This window comes from Opisthocomus hoazin, chromosome 6 (genome assembly GCF_030867145.1).
Source record: "Opisthocomus hoazin isolate bOpiHoa1 chromosome 6, bOpiHoa1.hap1, whole genome shotgun sequence".
NCBI classification, from domain to species: domain Eukaryota; kingdom Metazoa; phylum Chordata; class Aves; order Opisthocomiformes; family Opisthocomidae; genus Opisthocomus; species Opisthocomus hoazin.
Genome location: NC_134419.1, coordinates 11,134,646 through 11,151,801, shown reverse-complemented (window position 1 = coordinate 11,151,801; position 17,156 = coordinate 11,134,646). Strand labels below are relative to the sequence as shown.

At 39.5% G+C, this 17,156-nt stretch overlaps 1 protein-coding gene across 15 annotated transcripts in view; it reads left to right on the top strand.

The window, feature by feature from the left end:
- MAST2 (microtubule associated serine/threonine kinase 2) overlaps nt 1-17,156 on the top strand; it is a 205,324-nt gene that overhangs the window by 138,237 nt on the left and 49,931 nt on the right. For 12 of the 15 annotated variants that reach the window (XM_075424578.1, XM_075424577.1, XM_075424581.1 and 9 more), the window contains 4 exons: nt 1,569-1,644; nt 4,154-4,174; nt 6,800-6,878; nt 12,633-12,787. In XM_075424578.1, coding sequence (XP_075280693.1) covers nt 1,569-1,644; nt 4,154-4,174; nt 6,800-6,878; nt 12,633-12,787 — 331 coding nt within the window. The remainder of the gene's footprint in view (nt 1-1,568; nt 1,645-4,153; nt 4,175-6,799; nt 6,879-12,632; nt 12,788-17,156) is intronic. The other 3 variants (XM_075424580.1, XM_075424582.1, XM_075424579.1) reach the window with 2 other exon arrangements.

Genomic DNA, 17,156 nt, shown 5'->3' with positions numbered 1-17,156 from the left:
CTGGGGCTGCTTTAATCTCAACCAGCTGCTGTTTTCCCCCCCATAGCCTTGCTGGCCAGATGCAGCTGGCTGGGCTGTGCTGCGCCGTGGCCATCCTCGTGCCGCAGGCGGCATCGGCGTGTTCTCTCTCACCTCTTCCCTGCCTGCCCCAGCACGCGTGCCAGCTGGGCACACACCCTGCTCACAAGCAGTTGCGGGGAGATGCTGCTGCAGATTTTCATGAACCATTTGTATAGCTGAAGTGTGAGCGAAGGTTACCTTCAGCTGAGCACAGTGCTTGCATTCCATTTCTACGCAGTGTAACAGTTAAGGTGTATGAGTTACTTGGGTTGAAATGAATGTAGCTTAATTACAAGCTTCAGTACAGTGCTGGATGGGACCGTAACCTCACAAACAGAGCTGGCCTGGGGGCCGAGCTGGGGTCCTAGTACTGCATCTGAAATGGAGACAAGTCCTCTGCAGATGCCTTGTCATTGATGCTTGGCTTTTGAAATAAATCCATTTCATATGGGATCTAAATTTGCAAATATTTCTGATGGCCACAGTTGTTCCCCTTGCAGTGTATTGCTTGTCCAGTATCTATTTAGTTTTCCTGCACTTATTTTCATGTTATTTTATTGTCTGTGTACAAAGAAATTGCTGTTGGCGTATCTTTAGTATGTGTAGTCTCCCTTTTGTGCTTGTATCAAGGATCTGAGAGAGCAAACCACTTAAGAATATGCCCAATAGAAGGAACACTCGCTGACATGAAGCTTCTGATTCATCATAACTTTCAAAGGTTTCTGCAGTTAGTCTGTAAATGATTCTGACTCTCAGAAGGGCTTTCTATGAAATGGTTGCTTTTTACTTTGAAATAAAGTACATTACAATGTACCACTTACCAACCATATACTTACACATCATCTGACAAAGCCCAGAGAAAGTGTTCTTGTGCCAAGTGCAAATTAAGTGTTATTTTTTTCCTCACTGTATAAACTCACTGGAATTTTCATTTTTGTGGTAGAAGTATTATTTCAGAGAAGTGGTAGTTAGGGTGAATGCTGATACGTTATAGCCTGATCATCTTACATATGTATACTCCTTTTATTATCACGTGCAGTTCCTTTGGTATATCTTTTTTTTCCTCAGTGCATTTTGCATTCAGCCTGGATATACATTGTGAAGAAATACTTTCTTACTATTTATTATTCCTGAAACTGTTATCAATATGATTTCTAAATCATGTTTTTCATTGAGAAGTGTTAGGAAAAGCTTGTGTATACAAATTATGGCAAAATATTAAGAGACTATATTGTGTATGGTGTTACATTACTTATCTGAGAGTAAGAAAGAAAATGAACACCTTACATTATTTTAAAAGGAGGGAAAATACAGCTAATCAGTATCAGAAGATTTCTTTAGGAAACTGATGCTCAAATGATCAAAGACTCGAAGCTCCACGTTGTCAATTATTTGTGACTACAACTTGCTAATGAAAGTCTTTCTGCACAGTGAAAACTTACTCTGTTTGTTGCAAATGTGAATGAAATGTTTTTGGGTGTTTTTTTTCTTTTTATTTTCTTGAACAGGTAGCAGCCCTTTGGACAGTCCCAGGAACTTCTCCCCCAGTGCACCTGCTCATTTTTCCTTTGTTCCTGCCCGAAGGTAAGGCAGGATCTATTCTGTTTGGACTGGCAAGCAAGTAGTCCTCATACTTTCCTTTAGAAATGGCCTATCAGTTAGAAGTTTTTTGATTGTGTTTTACTTTCTCAGAGGTTTCCGTTTTTATTTTATTTTATTAATTTTTGTTTAGATCTTGACAGCACCCAGAATGCATTAGGTGCTTTTCAGACATAGAAAAAGATATAATAAATAAAGCAGTCAATTAATCAGAGTAGTCAACTCCTAGGGAGGAGGCAACGTTCTCCCAGAAGGATGGCATATAGGACATGTAATATAACAGATAATTAGTCATAAAGACATTAAAATCAGTTATGATTAAGATAATCGTATCTTAGTTGTAGTCCTAGATGCTCTTCTCACTGAATAACTGAGGTGTATTCTGAATGTGCTGATCTTCTTTGCTATGCGTGCACAAAGATGTAAACATACCTAAAATTAGGTGAGCGCAGCTGTGTGTGCATTCGTTCGCTGCCTGCTGACTGGTGGCAACTTTTTAGTTTTCGCTACTGTCTTGGGCATTGGTGTCAAGAGTACATTATTGCTCTAATGAGGAAAACAGCTGATAATTGAAATTGCAAGTCTACAAGAACCTCGAGAAGAGCAGCAGCGTTGAGCGACCTGAACTTGAAGCTAGCATATCTCCTGGAGTGAATGCTAGACAAATGCTCATCACGCTGTGTATCAAACTGGTGGAAAGAAAGCTCATACTGTAGTGATGAATTTAGTGTAAGGAACAGGATAGAAAGAATAGACAGCTGGGAGAAGCAGACAAATGGTGTATTGAATGTTGTATCCCAGCAGGTAGGCAGAAATGGATAATGATATGGAAAGTTAAATTTTTGTGGAGAAATAAAGAACAGGAAAGAAAGAGAGATCCCAACTGGAGTTTAGGCATAGTAGCAGGATTATTCGATTCAAGTGTGGGGAAGATATTTTGGATTTCTGAAACTCTGCCTCGGTTGAAAAAAACCCAGTCTGTGTTAAAATGCTCTGAGAATGGGAAATGTGTGACCATCCTGAGAGGAAGGAAGTTTTCTGAGAACAACGGATTTAGCTTGAGGACTAGTTGGAAAGAGGATAGGTCTCAAGACTTTGAAGAAGAATAAAGGGTGAGGATTTAATGAAAGAAGCTACACCCTTTGTCTGAGTGGCAGGTAAATCCTGGAGTGTTTCTCCACTGAGATGATTTGCTAGAAGACCTGGTGTCCTTGAATACTGTTTGAAGTAGACTTTGGTCTTCAGGTCTTACGTAAGAAAAAAGGGTATAATGGTGCATGAAATGTGACAGACTGGATATGTATTTTCCTGTTGCTACAGAGGGAAAAATTAGTGGTTTACCTCCTGGTAAAACAATTCGCATGGACTCACGGGATCCACCTTTAATTTTAAATAGTTATCTGAGCCTGATCTGGGTGCATTCAGTAAGTTCTGTTGAAGTCAACTGAATTTTTACCAGTTTTCACAATATCTGGAGTTCTGGACCCTGGAACACAGGAGGAAAGTTGCAGCTGAAACCATTGTCAAAACTTAACATAATTTTTCAAGATTATGTTTCAACTTGATGTTTCAGTACCATTGCTTTCTAAAATTTCAAGCAGCAATTGAATGTTTAATAACAAAACTCTGATGAGTTCCCTGTCATACTTTACACTTTTTTCATATAATTTTTTAAAGAAATAGATGAATAAGGGTTAAGTCTGTCCTGTCGAATACTGTGGTTTATTTTACAGTATGCATGTTGCTCTCTATACTTTTTCTGTCATGGAAAAGAATGCTAAAGCACAGCTTGTTGTAGAAACTTGTTTCTATTTTCTACTTATATTACACCCTGAATAGCTATACCAGCAGTACCAATATGTATTTATTAGATTGTCACATAGTGGTATCAGAATAGCTTCTATATTATGCGATTAAGTAATTGCAAGTGTGGTGGTCTGTTACCCCAGACATGCAGATATTTCACTGCACTCTTTTGATTGGTGTTGTGTGTGTCTTAAGACATGGTTCTCACCTGATTTCCTCCCGTTGCCATCACAGAAATGAAATGTTGCTGATTTTCTGCCTTTTGTATTTGGTGTAATTTCTTCATTTTTTTATCCTGTTTGGACATCGTTTGTGATTTCCATTATTTCATTATAGCCCTGTGATGAGCTGATTCTTGGGACAGAGTAGGAAACACATTTGGAAAACTCATTTTATTGTAAAGCCAATTTCACTACAATATGCTGCAAGACTGTCCTTAGTGTGACTAGCGATTAATCATAAATCCCTTGCTCGACACCCTTTAGATGGCTGTGTCATAGCCACAAAGTTAGCGTGTTCAGGAATCCTCCTGTTTGAATAAGGAAATGTGTGGTTAGTTCTGTCCGTGTTCACTAAAACTGATCTTAGTGGAATACCAGTAACAGAAGATGAGGATTTTTTCAGAAATCACGTGTGCATCTTTTACTTCTCCTTCTCTCATTATCGTTGTACAATTTCTCCCGTACAGCCACGGACACAGAGCGGACAGGTAATGTGTGTCGAATTGCTGCTGGTTGTGTGTGTGCACGATCTGTGCTTCTGTGCAGCTGAGCCTGTGTCCCTAACAAGTTCGTCCTGTAGTAACCCCATTTAGGCATTCAGCTTCTATTCTTTGGTGATCAAAACAGAAATCTTTGCATTTTGGCTTAAAATGGTAAACGGGTAGTGCTCTGGAGAAGATGTGGTGTTCTTCCAGCACCTTCTTGTTTTGAAATTGATCTACTGTTCAATGAATAGTAGTTAACTTTCATAAAAATACCTCCTTAATTAACCAATTAAAATGTCATTTTAAAGGCAAAATTTGCTGGTTGCTTGTTTTTATTGTGCTAGCAAAGGGTTCTATAATAAATAAAATACCTAAAAATTTCTTTCCAAATATCTTTTCCTGAAGCAATATTGCATGAGGTCTCTATAAAAATATGTTTGTTAACAGAACACTGAAGTAACTTTGAAATGTTTTGCATAAATGAAGGAGGAACTTTCTTTTAGTCTTCCTCCCATCACCTGTGATTTGGAAGATTTCTACTCTTGTCCCACTGCTTTCTGCTAGGCTAGAGCTGATATGTGTTGTCCCGACTGCTTAGCACATCGCTTGCCTAGATTGCATCAGCAGAAAATAGCCCAAGCATGAAGAGGTATCCTGTAATTTTCTAATTGAGAAAGGTGTTTGGTTTGTTTTTTTTAACTATGACAAAATGAAAATTCTGGCGTAATTTCAATACATAATTTAGGCAACTCAATAAAAAAGGGATTAGGCTTTCCTTTTGCAACAACTGAGTGACTTGTGCATTCCTGTCTGCTGTTTGAGAAGACAGGAGCATACTGTCTTGGTCTGGGACTGAGGGTCCAAACTGAGGTTGAGTCGTTGACCTAAATATTTCCCCAGTACCCCTGAATGTTACAAGAAGCTGAATGAAGAGCACTGAAGTTCAGTCACTGACCACATCGTGCAGCAGCTTTGTAATGCTGACATTTGTTGGTTTTCAGGGTTAAGAAAGGGATTTCATTTGTCTTGGAATTTTTTGAGTTTGTTCTTTTATATGTAATTGTCTTGCCAAAGAAGGCATCACCTGTGGCTAAATGGGGTTTAGCTCTGACATACGCATGCAATAGAAGTCTGCATTACAGCTGGATTTTTTTTTTTTAATGCATGAAGCATGAGTCTGTTAATCTTTTAAAAAAATCTTTTGGCATAATATTCTTTCAGTGATGTAGAACAATGGGTTTATTTCCCTCTCATTCTAAGATAGATGGCAAAGAGGAGCGGCATGTATGAGTGCTTGAAAATAAAAGGAACTAGATCTGGAAAAAATGTAGCCCGGCATTTATGTCTGGGTGTGCACTGAACGTTTTTCTGAAGATGAGGCTTCATGGGTGTGGATAGTGGGATGAGAAATATTACTGTGAAGATGATAACATTTGAGTTTTTTATAAGCACTTAGCACTATTTCAGACCTGTACCAAACATCCTGTTTTATAATGCGCTTGCATCAATGTACTGTATGTACATTTGGTACTGTAGTGTACAAAAAATACCCAAATCTTTCCAAAGTAAGTTACCATGATGAACTGTTCTAATTCAGCTTCACTTTATCACCAATTACTGTTTATCTCCTGTAATAAAAGGAACGAGCAAATGGAAACTGATGTAAGGAAGAGACTGCTTTGATATCCACCCCATCGTGCAACAGGATGCATTTGCCCGTTATAGGACACAAAATGCGTGTGAGACTGAAATGAAATCTGAGGCAGAAAAAGCGCCGTGAGACTGAGCGGAACGTAGTTCAGTTTCTGTCCTCACCATGGCGGGTTTTAGGGGGAGAAGAGGGTTTCAGGGAGAGCAATACTGATTCTTCTCAAAGTGGTTATGGAGTTCCTCATTTCTGACATTGATAAAACAGGACCTTTCCTGCAGTACCTGCGGGATGTTTTGGCTGTTTTTGCTCAGGGTCATGTTTCTTTGGCTACAATAGGGAAAGAACTACTAATATTACATTGACTGGAGGTGAAAGAGAGCGTAGGTGAGATTTCTGTGATATCTGTCTCCTCTGTATTTCGAGTGGAGCCCTCGGCTCTGTTCCAGTCTGCTGTAGTGGATTTAATTCACCAGCTGTGTCAGGCAATGTGCTAGGCAGAATGCCTGCTGACGAGGTAAACAAATGAATCAACTTTCAGTGGATTCTTGATCTAATATCTTTTTCCCCTCAGTTTTAAACTTTATTTGGAAGACAAGTAACTGCACACGTAATTATCTTAGGCATCACTGTCTTTTTGAAAGAAGTTTGAAATGAGCTGATTTCATTTGTCGGTTTTAAAAACTCCAATTTTTGCACAACTGGTAACATTTACGAAGCATCTACTTAATGCAGGAATCTGATGTCCATTTGCTTTATCTTTTCCCAGGTCACTTTTCCTTTTAAAACTTCTCCTAGCTGCTTTTTCACAAAGGTCATTGTGAATAGGATACCTGATTTATCTGACTAACTTGAGACTTTGATAAAAATGTGAGGTTAAGAGAGGGAAGGAGGGAGGAAGGGAGGAAAAATACTTATTTCCCCCAAGAATTAGCCACAATATGTCCCTGACTGTAATTTCCCTTACTTCTTTTCCCCAGAACGGATGGTCGCCGCTGGTCCTTGGCCTCCCTTCCTTCATCTGGATATGGAACAAACACTCCCAGTTCGACAGTTTCTGTAAGTGACACTGACTTTTTCAAGCAATTCAGTTTGTACAAATACACCCTAACAAATCAGCTTCTGAATCTTTACTAAAATATCTGATCTTTCTTCATTTTTTGCTAACATTATTTAATATACTAATTATTTTAAAAATTATTTTAATTACTGGTTCTGCTGCTTTTTCCTCCATTTCCCAGCTCCTATCATCTTGCACTTTGCCTTTAGCATTGGTGAAATCCCAGGGCAGCACTTGGCTCAACGTATCAGTTGAGAGGCGCAGTGTCTCAGAAGTGACAGGACTCTTAAGAGATAGTGCGTAATTACTAGCCAGCTCTCAGCTTTTTTTATAACTGGGAAATGAAATTCTTGTATGCTTTCAAGTTCTCGGTGTGAAAACCTCTGCAATCAGGCTAGCAGAAAGAAAAACTATTAATCCACATCTGTTACTCAGCTCTGATAATTTGAACCTCCTAATGAAGCTTTTCAGTTCTTACACGTTATTAGAAAGGTTGGCTGCAGTTTGCTTGAGTTCTGTACTTCCAAAAGGCTGGTATGTCATTAGTAGCAGTAAGGTAGCAGCACCGTGATAACCCTTATAACCCTCAGATTCTTCATACTATGAAAATATTGTGGTTGTCCACATAAGAACTTTGCAAAGCCAAGTGCAGAAAAATTAGAAATGTTAAAGCTTACAGACTTAATGTAACACGCTCTATATGTGTGTTATGGTGTCTTCAGCTGTGTGGTCACATATCACTGCCTCTTTTCATAATACTTCTACGATCATGTTGTTTTCTGTGAACTGTTTAGAGTATGTTCCCAGTAATTGTAATAACCTGCATTAATTAGGACGCAGTACTCCACGTTATGCAAATCTTTCATTGAATGCAGCATCACTGTTTTCCTTGTGACCTGTTCTGTTAAGTTCATCCATAAATTTACTAGTGCCTCTCAAACACAAATTTATCATCACAGTTAGGAGGTGAGTGTTAAATTCAGTGTATATAGCAAGAGAAGAAATTGAAGTAAAAAATTTCCTTTCAATATAAATTGATATGTTTAAAATTTTATTTTGCAATGTTAATCTCATCTCTGTAGCTCCATATGTTTAGACACATTCTTGCAGACTCTGATTTGCATAATTTCCACAATTTGTTGTCTTTTGTTGTTCAAGACAGTTGGCTTTTTGTTGGTCTTGTGGTTTTATGGTTTGCTTGTTTTGTGGTTTTTTGGGGGGGGGGTTGTTTGTTTGTTTGTTTGTTTCCTTAGAAGGCAGGTGACTTGATTTCAGTCTCCTGTATGTGCACGTGTACAGATACATGGGCAGGAACATGTAGGAATGTGGGAAAAGATCTGGTTATCAATGTAAAAAAGATGCCCCTTTTTTCACTGCCAAACAATATTATCATAGAATCATAGAATGGTTTGGGTTGGAAAGGACCTTACAGACCATCTGGTTCCAACCCTCCTGCCATGAGCAGGGACATCTTCCACCAGACCAGGCTGCTCAGAGCTCCATCCAGCCTGGCCTTGAGCACTGCCAGGGAGGGGGCAGCCACAGCTTCTCTGGGCAACCTGGGCCAGGGCCTCACCACCCTCATGGTGAGGAATTTCCTCCTAATATCTAATCTAAATCTGCCCTCTTCTAGTTTACAGCTGTTCCCCCTTGTCCTATCACTACACACCCTTGTGAAAAGTCCCTCTCCATCCTTCCTGTAGGCCACTTCAGGTACTGGAAGGCTGCTCTAAGGTCACCCTGGAGCATTCTTTTCTCCAGGCTGAACAACCTCAACTCCCTCAGCCTGTCCTCATAGGAGAGGTACTCCAGCCCTCTGATCATCTTCATGGCCCTCCTCTGGACCCACTCCAACACATCCATGTCCTTCTTATGTTGGGGGCTCCAGAGCTGGACACAGGACTCCAGGTGGGGTCTCACGAGAGCGGAGTAAAGGGGCACAGTCACCTCCCTTGCCCTGCTGGCCACGCTTCTCTTGATGCAGCCCAGGACTAAGTCTTCTTCTGGGTGCAAGCTATGAGAGCATGGAGCAAGTCCATTACTTTCTGCACGGATGACATCCAAATAGTTTGATCATTGGTAGTCACTGTGAGAGCTTCCAAGATGCCTGTGAAGATGACACCTGTGGAGACCAAACTGCCTGCAGTGTGTAAGTCCTTCTCACCTGCAGGTGTGATCAGTAGATTTTCAAGAGCTTATAGTCTGACCAGCCTTTGGGTCGATGTCCATGGAGAGAGCAAAACTAACACAAAACAAAATTCATTGGAAGTATCATTCCTTGCTTTGAAATAGGGAAATTACAGCTACTTTTAGAAAGTTCTCAGCTTTCTGTCATGGGAAGAAAGCGTATTTGTCTGTTGTCATGTTCCCAGAAATAGCTAGATCATTCTGATTGACGTTTTTCCAGGGGAAAAAAAAAACAACACAACAAATCTGAGATAGACATGTCACATAGAAAGCATCAGTTCAAATGGTGTAAGTATTGTAAGCAACAGAAAACAGTGTGATATAATGAGAAGCATGAAGTGATAGTTGTATGTAGATCTGAATTCACATTTGTGCAGGAAATCGTTAGATTAAAACCTGAAATTCCAATACTTTTTTTTTTTTCCTAAGTGGCTGAGTCTCTCATCTCTTGTCCTTTTGCTTGTTCAGTGTTGCAATATCAGAAGGACATTGAAATGGGCTGTTTAGAAAGTAGTGATGCAATTCCTGGAGCTAATTAACTTAGTATTACATTACTAAGCCAATCATACGTACTACTTGTGTATGAAAATAGTATTATCATAGTATTTCATAGTTTAGAATTAATTTGAATTGATCTGGATAACACCTCTGGAGTTGATAAGCAGCATTATTCCTGCATAGACTTTAAAAATGAAGTAAGAAGTGGTCAAGGGGCTTGTCAAAAGGGCATAATGAATTAATGCAACAGATGTGAATTTAACAGAATTTTGGGCTTCCATTTGGTGTGATCAGTCCTGAAGATTACATTTCTTTTTCAAGCAAGATAGAAGGAAACTGATAGACCTTCTTTCTGGTGTATGTATCAGTAGGAAATGAAATATCAACGAGAGCAGCATCAGTTCTGTGTTCTGCTGGCCTGAATTTCTGTATGGCAGTTACAGCTGACCTGCATCTCTGTGGTCATAGATCAGCTGCTTTACCAACCCACCAACTGAACAAACCAAGACATTTACCTAATCCAAGATCAGTGGAAACCTGTAGATTCTGCTTTATTTTTTCCTTCCAAATGAGGGATGACACTTCTAAAAAAATTCACGTTTACCCTTTTGATACAAATCACGAAGACCACATATATATCATCAGACCAACACTGAAAAAGCTGGAGAAAACCTGCTTTCAAGTTAGATGAATATAAACCAGTCAGTTGAATGGGTCAATGTAAAATTTTTTTTCAACATCTAATCTGCTATTCATTTTCTAGATACAGAGTTAATATATAAGCTACTATAGTATTAGCTTGAAGTTTTTTACTGGAGAAGAGTTGACTAATTCTATATCTGTAATTAAGACACCAAGGGGATATTTGTATTAGTCTCCTGCAAATACAGTGATGTGATTACTTAAAAATCAATACTTCAGAAGTGTTTCACTTTGCTTTCACACTTTTTCATTGAAAGGTTGTACGCCTTAAAACTGCTAGAGAAGCCTTTGGCAGAGGAAAGTCTATCTCTCACCATGGTCTTTATCTTTAGGGTCTCCTTTAGTTATTCTCTGGAATTACAAACTTTGTGATCTGGTTGCTTTTAAGGAGCGAAAGTGGAGGGAGGATTTTGTTGTGTCATAGGCAGTCACTTCTTCCCATTCCTTGTGTAGTGTAAGACAGGAAGACATCAAAGAAAGCTCTGAAAGTCAAACAGGGCTTACATAATTTTGTGCTACAGGGAGTGAGTCTTTCCTGTGTTTGGCATAAGCAGTGTACGCAGCAGCATAGCTATAGGCGAAGGGGCTATCAAATGCCCAGGCTCTGCTTCTTCACTTCAGTGTGGATTAGACCAGTGTAAGCTGATAGGCCATCTGGACAATCATCACTGTGTGGACACTGTGCTGGAGATGACTTCCCAACATGATCCCTGCACCTAGATTTGCCTGGAGGAAAACGCTGGTAGTGGCAGCTTCCACTTCCAGCCATGCCTGGGGAGTTCATGCATGTCCCAGGGCTTTCAAGGGCATTCTCTTCTGTAAATACCTCTGTGCAGTGCGGAGGGAGTGGATCTGGGGTCTGGAGCCAATTCTGTTTTTATTAAAGAGTATGTTCTGTAGGTTTGTAAGTTCTCACATTCAGATCTACCCCTCAGTATTGGCTGGAATTCTCTAGATAAGACAATGCTAGGATCTGCAACAATCTGCTTCATTTCAATTCAGTTCAAGTGTAGCTGTTACCTTCTTGACAAAGTGTGATGTACCTGTTATATTCAGAGTGTTTTCTCTTTGCCATCAATATTACAAACATGCAGGACTCAGTGAAAAGCCTTGTCAGGATTTGGGTTTTATTGCTTGGCCATACTTCGTAGCTTCTTTTCCAAAAACATTCAACAGCAAATAAGTCTAGAAAAGCATGCTAGGTGAGTTAAAGCTTTGGTCATACATGTTGTATCATGTAGCGTTGTCTCCTACCAATGCTTCTGGTACTAGAATGCAGTGCTTTCCAGTCTGAGTGAGGGTCATTGTAGCGAAAGGAAAAGTTTTTCCACTGGAACAGTGTACAGAATTAATTTCATCATAGCAATAAGGAGCCTTGGAACTTAGATTAGGATGATGTTTTTAATAAGGCCCACTAGTATTATTCAGTGCTACTCTGGTTATTCAGCACTTCTCCCCAACCCCCCCATTGTTTTTAAAAAGATTTTTTAATTTGTCCTTACATAATACATTTTCTTAATTTTGTGAAATGGAGAGGGGCATTGAAAAATCATACAAGAAAAAATGCATTTGTTAGTTGACCTATAGCTTTTTCCCCTGCAACATCCAACATTTGGTGTTAGCAACACTTCCAACAAATATTTGTTTTAGTCTCAGGTTTTTTGAGGTTCAAAAATTAAAACAGCTTCATGTCTATCATTATCACCGGACATGAGTCATATAAATGCATCAACTTATTTAAAGATGAATAAGCTGTTTATAACAAGAAACTCTGTTAATCTTACAACTCTGCAAAGTCAGCTACTTTCTTTTTATTATTGCCTCCTTGGTTAGAGAAGAAGCCTGATGGGAAAAGGCAGGGAGAAATAAAATCCTGACCATTTACAATAGCAATTTCCAATCAGAGCCAATAATCAGCAAAAACTGTCATGTCTACACAGCTCCATAGCATTCTGCATGCCAGTGAAGCCCCTGAGCTAAGAGAGCATGAGGGAAAAGGAAAGAAAGTTGCTCACCACTCCAGGAACCTCCTTGTCCTTGCAGAGTAGCACTGGTACTCGCTTACCTTCCTTTCTGTCTCCTGCTACTAAATTATCTGAATGATCAGATATAATGGTTCCAGAATTGGATGCAGTGGTTCCCTAGCCTTCTCCCAAAGTTTTCCTGATCTCATCAGCTCTGTCGTTGTATGTAAGGGTTGGCTTAGCCTAATGAGAACAATAAAAAGAGGCACCTGGTCTGATAAGTAGCTTTCTTTTCCGCTGGAGTGTGCAGTGTCTGGCAGAATCCGTTCCTCTTCCATTCATTAGCTTACCCCTATGCATGCGTTTAGTGCATTTCTTTTCTGTATTTTTTTCTGTACTCAGTCATCATGCTCATCTCAGGAGAAGCTGCACCAGCTGCCCTTTCAGCCCACGGCAGATGAACTTCATTTCCTGACAAAGCATTTCAGTACTGAGAGCATCACTGATGAGGAAGGGCGCCATTCTCCAGCCTTGAGGCCTCGATCTCGCAGTCTCAGGTGAGCTTCAGGTTGTTGGCTGAACTTTTGAGATGTTGGACATATGTATTGCCTTTCTACATGTGCTTTCCGATCTAAGAATAGTAGTTTGTAGTTGTTTTGTTACATGTGTTTGAAATTATTTTAGTCAGCATTTAACCCACCTCACCTAATCATAAAGGATTTTTTTTCTTTTTTTACATGTGACACTGAAGTTTTGAGTTTCTGAATGGTTAGTGTAGTCTGCTTTTGTATCTTCACAATAACTCTGTGAAAACATGACTGACAAGCATGTTGGACTAAATCTATAAGGATGTAGGTTTCCTTTAGTGAAGTTTCTTCTCAGAATTTGGCTGTGTTAATATAAGGAAGTGGTTACAGTCACTGTTAATAACTTTTCCAGCAGTGCTTTTGAAGGGGTATGAAAACTAGAGTAGGTGAAGTCAAAACCTTAAATGGAATTACAGCCAAGAGCAATTTTGTAATAGTGCTGAAAATGATTCTTCTGCATTCGCAGTTGAATAATTTTTACTCTTGCTTCAGAGAACTGGTTGTTCAATGATAGCTGTCCAGGGGTTATTTCCTTGTGCAGCTGATTTTTCGATACTTAAAACCAGAAGCAACTATAACTTCATCTTTCACAGAATTAGAGAATGACTGAGATTGGAAAGGACCTCTGGAGGTCATCTTGTCCAAACGGCTCCTTGAGCAGATTGCCCAGGACCATGTCCAGACAGCTTTTGAGTTATCTCCAAGGATGGAGATTCCACAGACTCTCTGGGCAGTATTTCTTGCACCTCTGTAACAATAAAGTGGAATAAATCCACAAACATTTTGTATCATAGAAAAACCTTAGGTTTTGCTATGCATTTATTGCTGGACCAAGTGAATGAAGGTCTAGAGATATATACCTCTAGATGCAGTATCTTGTGAAAGAAAAAGGATTTATACAATCAGAGGACAAGGAGGTGAAGTCTCCCTGTTGCTTCTCATTTGAGGGTGTCAGAGGTGGGATATCACCTTTAAATCAATGGACCATATCCAGAAATTCTGCCAGCTGGAAATACTGAATCAGTGTGCCCAGCTCAGGACCTAGACTGGGGTTTGTAGTAGAAGGAAGTGAAACAGGCCAAGTTAACAAAAAAATCCATGGTGAGTATCATGTCATGGCAGAGCTGACCTTTCATGATTATTTGTATGTTCTGAAATTAGTGGAGGCTACTTGGTAATTGCATGTGGGTCTACTAAGTGTAGTTACACAGTAATCTACAGGAGCAGGTAAGTACTATAGGTAGTAGCACACTTAGCTTGTGATCTCTGCAAGTTGACGTGTAGTAGAAGACTAGTTATATGATTTGTACGAAGTCTCTTTGAACAGTAGTCCTACTTCAGTCCTGTTGCTGTCACTCTTAACGCTGACTGTGCTGGGTAGTGTACCTGCCTGTAGTAATACTAATTCTTTATAGATAATACACCTACTGTATGTAGACAACACATCACTAAAGTAATTATTGTCCTTTCTAACACAGAAAAATTACTGTTGGCGTAATGAAGTATAAGGTGCCCTTGCTAATGGAAAAATGATGTAAACAATAAAATGAAGAGCCCAGTTCTGGGTTTTTCCTTGCTAATGCGGATTACCAACTTGCTGAGAATTTTACCTCTGTGAACCAATGTAGGAGCAGAGTTAGCACATAGGAGGTTTATAATTTGTGACAAGACTAGATTAATTCAATGTGTCATATAACCATGTGATTAATCTTCTTCCTCTCTTCACAGAATCATAGAATGCTTTCTCTAGCTCTCTCTGATTTTCAGTGTGGTAATGGCCATCAGTATTGGTATTCCAAAGCTTAGAATGAAGTAATTTAGTTTTTTTTAAATTTACCGTGCCTGAGTTGTTTTTCATTTTGCTTATTGCTAGTACTGTGATGCTGTGTGACTCCAAAGGACCCTTGCCACTACCAAGCATTTGTGCTGGCCCTTGCACCTCGAAGGAGAATTGATACGTCAGTCCAACCAGTTGGAGCAATGTTTGCAGGGGTAAATACCCTCTTTGACAGAGGGTAGTGTGTCCTTGTAAACAAACAAGTACTGAAATGTGAGAAGACCAGACCTTATTCACTGCACAGCTTGCTCATTTATTTACCCACATGATAGGGTTAGCTTACTTGGTGAGAGGATATTTTTACATTAAAAAAAAAAATCTGAGCAGTTAATGTGTTGAAAATTAAGTGGGATTTCCCTAAAAATGTAGTGTTTTCATAAGCATTAAATGGTCTTGTTTGATCAGCTTTAATGAAAAGCAGATGAACAAAATACATCAGCCGTTTTCCTTAATTGGCGGTCACAGCTTTGTAATTTAAATGATGGTCCGATATTTATGACTGATAGTTAACATGTGTTCATTTTTCATCCTTTATGACTGCAGCCTTACATATCTTTTTATGAGACAGGAATGGATATTTTGAGATGCACTGTCAAATGCTGGGACTGTTGTTTTTGAGGGTCTCTGAAACCCAAGATTTTTTGGAAGTATCAGATGATCCTTTTATGCCTACAGATAGAGGAGAGCATTGCCTAGATGTAACTTTTGGAAAAATCCACTACTTTGACTAGAAATTTACCATTTTCTTGTATCTAGCTGCAATGTTCTGTTCATACAGAGCAGTCTTAATGATCAAACTGGATGGAAAAAGTAAGAAAGCATACAGTCATGGAGGGTAGTGTTGTCTGATGTACGCTGACACGTTGGTAGCACCTCTATTGCTTGAGATGTTCTGCCAGTGTGGTGTGAAGATACTCATGACTTAACTAATCACGCCTTATTTGAAATCCCCTGAATTTCTACACCGGAGAAATGGCACTGACTCTTTCCCTGCTCCTTTCCAGTGCGGGGGGCAGAAGGTAGCCTGGGATCAATAGTGGAATCCAGAAGTATGATGTGGTTATAAAGCTGGTCGCTAAAGGCAGAGGACTCTTCTCTCATCCATCTCCAGTAGATCCAGTACTCACATGCTAAATGAAAGAGCATATTTCCATGTGACCCACCTGTTTTGGTGCTTAGCGTGTGTCTTCGGTAGAAGAGAATATTTCTTTATTACTTGCAGAAGTAGTTCCTAAATATAATCTCTTTTTTTTTTTTTAATGTAGTTTTCAAATCCTTCAAGTTATTGACCAACAGAGAGATGCCTAGGCTACATTCACTTCATTTGGAACAATCCTGGGCTTTACCTGAAGAAGATCTTTCCTCCCAGGAGTAAAGTGCTTGGAGAGTGTGAATTCTTGCATTAAACGTGTGATTGTTACTCTGTTTAAGTTAGAGAGATGCTGCCCTCCATCTTTTCCCAGTTCTCTTTACTTGTCATCCTTTAGCAGTTGCTAATGTGGGAATGTGTGGAGAATGTCAGAGATAAAAGCAGAGTTAACCAGTAACGACTTCTACAAGAGCTGCCTTTGTGCATTCACTCAGCCCACCAATCTGCCCATTTTTCTTGATCTCTCTTTGTATATCAGGATAATGTTGTCTAGGGAAAAAGGGTTGAAGATTGTAGCGGGGAATTTTTATATAGTTAAAGTAGATGAGATCATCCTTAATCAAATATGCTCCTTCATCTCTTGCTGGGTAGTGCTTTTGAAATGTGATCCTCCAACCCGACTTCCGACATGCTGAATCCTGCCGTTAAGAATATACAGAGACAGCTCCTAAAAAATTTTGGTTTCTAGGCTTCTAGACAAAGAGGCAAGAAAGACTTCTGACAGAAATATACCTGAGATGGGAACAAAGCATAGGTGTTGTGAAACTGCACCAATGGCCTGCATAGTCCATTTTTATCTTAAAAATTGATTCTGCAAGTTGTGGAGCGCTCTCATCTCACTGCCATAAAGAGTCAGCTTTAACCACTTGAGTAATCTTGGTGATTTCATCACTTCGTGCTGCTGCTTTCAGAAAGTGCCAGTGCCACCAGCTGCGGAGGAGCAGACGGTGCTCCCTGCAGAGCGGGGATTCGCGCAGCCCACAGATTCACTAGAGATGGATAATAATTTTATATTCTGAAGCATAAGGTATCTACTTCCTATGAAAATACATTACAACCACATTACAGATAATGTTGGGCTCTCTTTTTTTCTCTATCAAGACAGTGAGCTCTGTGAACTCGATTTTAATAAATTCTTCAAAGTGATCAGTTTTATACTTACTAACTTTTGGTTTCACTCACTGTCTTTATGGTTTTCTATTATGAGAAAAACCAAGTATTCCTATCTGCCTTCTGTAGTGCTCCTTACTTTAACTTTCTAGTGTTTTCTGTCTAAAACAGTCACAGTCTTTGTTGACACATAGAAAAATATCTGAAGTGTTGGGAAGAGCTAGTTGCAGCCTCTAGATACG